This window comes from Osmerus eperlanus, chromosome 20, assembly GCF_963692335.1.
Source record: "Osmerus eperlanus chromosome 20, fOsmEpe2.1, whole genome shotgun sequence".
NCBI classification, from domain to species: domain Eukaryota; kingdom Metazoa; phylum Chordata; class Actinopteri; order Osmeriformes; family Osmeridae; genus Osmerus; species Osmerus eperlanus.
The window spans coordinates 14,190,606-14,197,667 of NC_085037.1; the positions used below are offsets into that span (position 1 = coordinate 14,190,606).

At 50.5% G+C, this 7,062-nt stretch overlaps 1 protein-coding gene across 1 annotated transcript; it reads left to right on the top strand.

Annotated features, from left to right (window-relative positions):
- Positions 1-2,177: 2,177 nt before the first annotated feature.
- fndc5b (fibronectin type III domain containing 5b) lies at positions 2,178-6,376 on the top strand. Its single transcript, XM_062487223.1, has 5 exons — positions 2,178-2,726; positions 3,711-3,826; positions 3,950-4,148; positions 4,870-4,951; positions 6,224-6,376. The coding sequence occupies exons 1-5, from the start codon at positions 2,654-2,656 to the stop codon at positions 6,363-6,365; spliced, it is 612 nt and encodes a 203-aa protein (XP_062343207.1). The 5' UTR covers positions 2,178-2,653; the 3' UTR covers positions 6,366-6,376.
- Positions 6,377-7,062: the final 686 nt, after the last annotated feature.

The following is a 7,062-nucleotide window of genomic DNA, read 5'->3' on the forward strand; positions in this document are numbered from 1 at the left end:
ACTCGTAACTGTTAATACTCGCTGGTGGGTTAACTTACCCAGTTATGTTGCTTAACCTGCTTTCTGGAATACCCCACTGGAGACAGTCCAATCAACATCGTCCATTTTGTGGTTTGGCAAGTTTCTAGGCCAACATTTACATTTAGTCATTTAGCAGACGCTCTTATCCAGAGCGACTTACAATAAGTACAGGACATTCCCCCGAGGCAAGTAGGGTGAAGTGCCTTGCCCAAGGACACAACGTCATTTGGCACGGCCGGGAATTTGACTGGCAACCTTCAGATTACTAGCCCGAATCCCTAACTGCTCAGCCACCTGACTCCCTGAGGGCAAATTAATCTGAAACATATCCGTCTCACTTCAGCTATTTCACAAAGTTCTGTTAAATCAGACACACAGCTCGCAAGCCCACACACACACACAGCTTGTCATGAAGAGAAGATTATTCATCCACACCAGCATGATGGTTGTGACAAATATACTTCAACTAATGCCTGCCAGTGTCTGTTTCAGTTGTGTGGTGTGTGTGTATGTGTTGTGTGTCTGTGTTGGACCCCAGCTGTTGCTAAGCGCAGTACGTCACCATGACCGCCAGAGACGCCTCAGTCCTCCAGCCCTGAGAAGGGATCCATGGCAACAGATGGCCCAGCTGTGAACGTATTCCCACTTCCTGTTTCAGACACGTGTAGATTCTGCGTGACAGAAGCAAAATCATGCTAAATATGCGTGATGTAGAGGATGATGTAGAGGATGATGTAGAGGATGATGTAGAGCGTGATGTAGAGGGTGATGTAGAGCGTGATGTAGAGGATGATGTAGAGGATTGTAGTTGTAATTGTAATTGTAGTTGCAGTTGTAAATGAGCAGCAAAAAAAAAAATGTCATTCAAAAACGGACCCCTGTGCAACCGACGCAAGCACACCCTACAATTTCCCCAGAATTGTATCCTCTCTAGTTATAGATGTAACCTATGTTCTGTGTACTTGTATGTTATGTTATGCCAGGTTGCTTTGCGTTGTCTTGTCCTAAGAATTTCAGTGCACAGTCTGACCCTGTGTGGTTCTCTGCATCTGACAATAAAAGACTTGAACTAAACTTGATGTTGAACACAATATCATTTTATACAGAATAAAAGGCTACATTCTTAATGTACCCTCAGCACTGGGCACCTGGAAACATCCTAGGGAGGGAGGGAGGGAGAGAGGGGGAGAGGAGAGGGAGAGAGGGACTAAATAAAGGACCTGATGTCAGAAGCAGTTCCTGTGCTCTACCTGTCTCTGGAGGACAACCTCTCAGATGATGCCAATGCTGCAGACTACTTTAGAAAATGCCTTCATCACCTGCAGAGCCCCTCCTCCCTCCATCAAGAGTACACAGGTGGGCATCAGCAGGAGGGGAGGAAGGGGGGGCTTTGATCCGAGGGCCTCCCCTCCCTCCTTTCCTCTCCCCTCCTTTCCCTCCCTCCCGTCCCCTCCTCTCCTGTCTCTTCTTCTCCATCAACTCTTCTCCTTTGGGAAGCCTGCCTCTGTGCAGGATTGAGATGGGTCCGCTGGTCAGGATTGAGATGGGGCCATTCTTATGGTTCCAAGGTCACAGGGGTGGGAGAGAGACGAACTGAGGAAGTTCATGAATGAGAGAAGATGTGATGATGTCAGCTACTTTAAGGAAGCTGTTTCTGGTGCGGCAATGCTCTGTGTGTGTGTGACATTGCAGTGGAGAGGACGAGGTCCTGTTTAACGAGTTTGGCAGCTGGCAAAGGTCACTTCTGCACTCTGCTCTCTCCCTCCCCCCTCCATCCTCTCCTCCTTCAATCTCCTCTCCTCCTTCTCTCCTTCATTCTCCTCCTCTCCTCCCTCCAAATCCAATAAGGGGTCCCAACACGACGTAGGTTTAGGGTTAGGCAGGCTATACACAAACTGTTGTTTCCATCACGTCTAAGGTCCACATGATCTCTGAGTTCTATCTTGTTGCTGTTACATTCAGCATCATCTGGTGACATCATGCTCTTCACCATCAGATGACGCGACACCTGACAGGCTGGGACTGCCGCGCGTGCACCAGGGAGGACACTCTTTACGTCCGCAGAGGCGATTAGGGGTTGTGGTTCCCCCCGCCGACTTCCCTCAGAGAGAGAGAGAGGTAGAGAGAGAGAGGTAGAGAGAGAGAGGTAGAGAGGGAGAGAGAGAGAGAGAGGGGGAGAGGGGGAGAGGGAGAGGGAGAGGGAGAGGGAGAGACGCACGTTTCATTCTGCAGTACTATCTGAAGCCCTCGTGCGCGCGCGCGTTCCTCTTTTCAAATGTTTTATTGACCGCGCGGAGCCGGATCGAGCGCATCAGTGTTCGTTCACGGAGGCTTTTCTGTAGTTGGAGAACTAACATGTTAGTAGCAACAAGCAGACTGTCGCATTGTCCCTCCTGCTGAAGCGGTTGCGCGGTGTCTGCTCCTCCAGAAAGCTCAGGCGTTTCTGCGGCAACGACCAACTTTAGCGCCAGCAGCGATTTCTAATGAGACGGACATACGACGAGCGGGGGAGGAACGGGTCTCAGCGCCGTGAATGCTAACAACTCTGCCGCCGATCGAGGTGTTCCTCCCGTTAACGCAAGTAAATGGGATATTCGGTTCCCCGTGCAGGATGTAAACTATCGTTTGGAGGATGGGAAAAAAAGGTTTTTCTGCGGCGGCATTTCTGGTGCTGGGCTATCTCACGGTCTCATCCGTTTACGCCGGTGAGTTTTAATGTAGTGATGCCAATCGAGATCAATAAGATGCGCTTTCTCTGTCACTGAATGATCCAGTTAAATCTCCCCTTTAGCACCATGTGTGAACAAGCAAGTCACACGCTATAAACACAGAGTTGTGGTTAAGGCTCTATGCGTTGACAGGATAACAGAGGGTCCAGATAGCGCCTTATGTAATGAAGGAGGCTGTGAGAGAGTCGTGTGTGTTCACCGTCAGTCTACAGGGTCTAGGGTGAAAGCGTCATTCTAACCAACAGGAAACATCCCGTGGACACAAGTCTGACACACCTGTCTGGTATGGATCAGGTGTGGATATGGCTAACTGTAGCCCAGTCAGGGCTCACAGGCAACCTTCAGGAATAGAACTGATGCTGTAGAAGGCTCTAGCATCGTATGAGGAGTTCTGTACACCAGCAGCACTACTTGGTTCTTATAGAACCCAGGACCACACAGTAGAACTACTTATGTATCTGCTAAACATGTTAAATCAATGTGAATCTATGTGTGACAGGTGTTAATTAGCATGAACCGAGAGACTTGCCCTCTGTCCCTCTCCTGTGAGGACAGGACAGCCTCACACCAAGCCCTCTGTCCCTCTCCTGTGAGGACAGGACAGCCTCACACCAAGCTCTGTCCCTCTCCTGTGAGGACAGGACAGCCTCACACCAAGCTCTGTCCCTCTCCTGTGAGGACAGGACAGCCTCACACCAAGCTCTCTGTCCCTCTCCTGTGAGGACAGGACAGCCTCACACCAAACCCTCTGTCCCTCTCCTGTGAGGACAGGACAGCCTCACACCAAGCTCTCTGTCCCTCTCCTGTGAGGAGGAAACAGCCCTCTGGACTGGTTTTAGAGAGGGGAAAGGGCAAGCTCAGTATTCGCTGTCTAACTAATGAGCCGTAATGTGTTGACAGTGTGTTTGTTGACAGTGTGTGTGTTGACAGTGTTTGTGTGATTGTTTGTGTGTGTGTCAGACTTCCTGTCAGCTCCTCTCAATGTGACAATCAGAGAGCTGGAGGTCAACTCAGCTGTGGTCACCTGGGAGACCCTGGAAGGAGATCCTGTCATCGGATTCGCCATCACACAGCAGGTGAGGAGGTGCGTGAGTGTGTATCAGTGTGTAGCGTATGTGTGTTTGAGGTGTGTACGTGTATGAGTGTGTGTGTGTCAGGTTGTACCCTCCACGCTGCTCTCACCCCTCCTCTGCTCGCAGAAGAAGGATGTGCGTATGCTGCGCTTCATCCAGGAGGTGAACACGTCCACGCGCGCCTGCGCTCTGTGGGACCTGCAGGAGGACACCGAGTACATCATCCAGGTGAGGAGCATCAGCCTGCAGGGAAGCAGCCCCCCCAGCCAGCCCCTCCTCTTCAGGACGCCTCGGGAGGCCGAGAAGCAGGCCTCTAAGAGCCCGGGTGAGGAGCACACATACATACAGAGAGATAGGGAGAGAGAGAGGGAGAGAGGAGGGGGGGAGGGGGGAGGGGGAGGGGGAGGGGGAGGGGGGAGGGGGAGAGGCGCAGAAGGGACAGGAGAGATCAGCAAATGCTGCTTGGTTTGTTGTTGGAGGCTAGACATTCTCTTTAGATAGATCTCGCACTTGTCTTGTTGTGAGTGTGTTTGAATGTGCGTGTGTGTGTGTGCAAGGTCTGTGAGAGTATTAATTAGTGGTCATGATGATTAAAATATTTATCTCCCAGGGTTCTCCTGCCCTGTTGTTGAGGAAACTCAACTCAGCTCTCTCTCCTATTCTCTCTCTTCCACTTCTCTCTCCCACCCTCCCCCATCCTCTCTCCCCAGCCCCTGCTCCTCTGCTTGTTTCTTGAGTGTCCTGCTTGGGGTTTCTATACTAACCATGTGTATGTGTGTCTGGTGTGTGTGTGTGTGTGTCTGGAGTCAGATGGCTGAGCGGTTAGGGATTATGGAATCAGGCTATTAATCAGAAGGTTGCCGGTTCGATTCCCGGCCGTGAAAATTATGTGTCTTTGGGCATGACACTTCACCCTACTTGCCTCGGGGGAATGTCCCTGTACTTACTGTAATTCGCTCTGGATAAGAGCATCTGCTAAATGACTAATGTCTGGTGTGTGTTTCTGCTGTGTGTGCCTGTGTGTGTGTGTGTGTGTGTGCGTGTAGATGAGGTCACCATGGAGGAGGTGGACCAGGCACTCAGAGCTGGAGAGCTCCTCATCATCCTGGTGGTGCTGATCATGTGGGCAGGTAACCACAACCATACACAACCACTCACTGAAATGGGAAGGTGTGGAGCACCAACAGAATATGCAGTTTGCTACTTCATCAGAATGGTTTTCTATCTCCTGCTTGCATGTGTGTTGAAAAGAAATGTTTCTTCAGCTTGTTCAGCAGAGCTGAGACTAACAGGAACAGTCCCTAACCCACTTAGCCTCCGTAACCAGAGACACACACAGCTATGCAGCTCTCGTCACACAGGCTAGAGACCTACTTCTCTACCTCACCAATTACCAGGGAGACTGTCTCTCTGGAGGGAGGGATGTTAGGGTATATTTATCTCTTTCTTAATGAGACCTCTGCAGTGCTACTAATATAATGTCTTATAGGGTCCTGTTTTTTTTATGATGCTGTTGGAATGTAAATATCTGTACAACACGCGGCTCATGACACACGGCACACAAGCTCTCTCTCTCTCTCCTGCTCAGGGGTGATTGTGCTGTTCTCTCTCTCTCTCTCTCTCTCTCTCTCTCTCTCTCTCTCTCTCTCTCTCTCTCTCTCTCTCTCTCTCTCTCTCTCTCTCTCTCTCTCTCTCTCTCTCTCTCTCTCTCTCTCTCTCTCTCTCTCTCTCTCTCTCTCTCTCTCTCTCTCTCTCCTCCTGCTCAGGGGTGATTGTGCTGTTCTCTCTCTCTCTCTCTCTCTCTCTCTCTCCTCTCTCTCTCTCTCTCTCTCTCTCTCTCTCTCTCTCTCTCCTGCTCAGGGGTGATTGTGCTTCTCTCTCTCTCTCTCTCTCTCTCTCTCTCTCTCTCTCTCTCTCTCTCTCTCTCTCTCTCTCTCTCTCTCTCTCTCCTGCTCAGGGGTGATTGTGCTGTTCTCTCTCTCTCTCTCTCTCTCTCTCTCTCTCTCTCTCTCTCTCTCTCGCTCAGGGGTGATCGTGCTGTTCTCTCTCTCTCCTGCTCAGGGGTGATCGTGCTGTTCTCTCTCTCTCCTGCTCAGGGGTGATTGTGCTGTTCTCTCTCTCTCGCTCTCTCTCGCGCTCTCTCTCTCTCTCTCTCTCTCTCTCTCTCTCTCTCTCTCTCTCTCTCTCCTGCTCAGGGGTGATTGTGCTGTTCTCTCTCTCTCTCTCTCTCTCTCTCTCTCTCTCTCTCTCTCTCTCTCTCTCTCTCTCTCTCTCTCTCTCTCTCTCTCTCTCTCTCTCTCTCTCTCTCTCTCCTGCTCAGGGTGATTGTGCTGTTCTCTCTCTCTCTCTCTCTCTCTCTTGCTCAGGGGTGATCGTGCTGTTCTCTCTTTCTCCTGCTCAGGGGGTGATCGTGCTGTTCTGTCGCCAGTATGACATCATCAAAGATAACGAGCCCAACAACAACAAGGACAAGGCCAAGACCTCGTCTGAGTGCAGTACTCCGGAGCACCCACAGGGGGGGCTGCTGCGCAGCAACGTCTAGCCTTCACAGGCCCACCTTTTTACCACGTTTTTATTACCTTCCCTCTCTTTCCTTCCTCTCCCAACTTCTGTCTTGTTTATCCCTCGTCTATCTGCCCTCTATACCCTGACCCCTCAATCCATCTCTCTTTCTGTTTATCACCCTTCCTGTCTCTCCCTCCGTCTGCTGGTTGGCAGGAGCAGTATTTTTCCGGTTAATGACGTCTAATTAGAGGTTGGCTGGGAGAGGCAGCCGTCCAGGAGAGAGAGGAAGGATGGATGTGATGCTGTCTCTGAGGAGGGAGGCAGAGACAGGCTGCCTAGAATGGAGAAAGCCGGCTGGGCGAGGAATGGAAGATGTTGGTAGGTGGTTATGAAAAGAGAATGCTAGGTGGGGTGGAGGAGGAGGAGGAGCAGGAGGGAGGAGAAGGAGTGAGATAGAGAGATGATCCATGTTTGAAAGAAAAGACAGGGAGATAAAAAACGGTGCCAATCAGCCTCAGTTTATATCTAACAATATTATCAACCCTAAATATACTGAACCTTAGTAGCATTTCTAAAGCATATTCCCTCCCTGTCCTCTGCTCCTGGTTGCCACAACCCCACAAATTAACCCTAACCCACAACCCCACAAACTACATTTAAGATTCAAGGCGAGTGAAGAACCCTTATCCTTATAGAGTCGACTTCTATATTTGTACTTTGGTGAAACCAATAAC

What these genes read in the sequence shown, in the direction of transcription:
- fndc5b (XM_062487223.1), top strand. Translation starts at nt 2,654, where the DNA reads ATGGGAAAAAAAGGTTTTTCTGCGGCGGCATTTCTGGTGCTGGGCTAT. An exon ending in GATTCGCCATCACACAGCAG is followed by an intron (nt 3,827 to 3,949) that starts GTGAGGAGGTGC and finishes CTCTGCTCGCAG; the next exon opens with AAGAAGGATGTGCGTATGCT. An exon ending in GCAGGCCTCTAAGAGCCCGG is followed by an intron (nt 4,149 to 4,869) that starts GTGAGGAGCACA and finishes GTGTGCGTGTAG; the next exon opens with ATGAGGTCACCATGGAGGAG.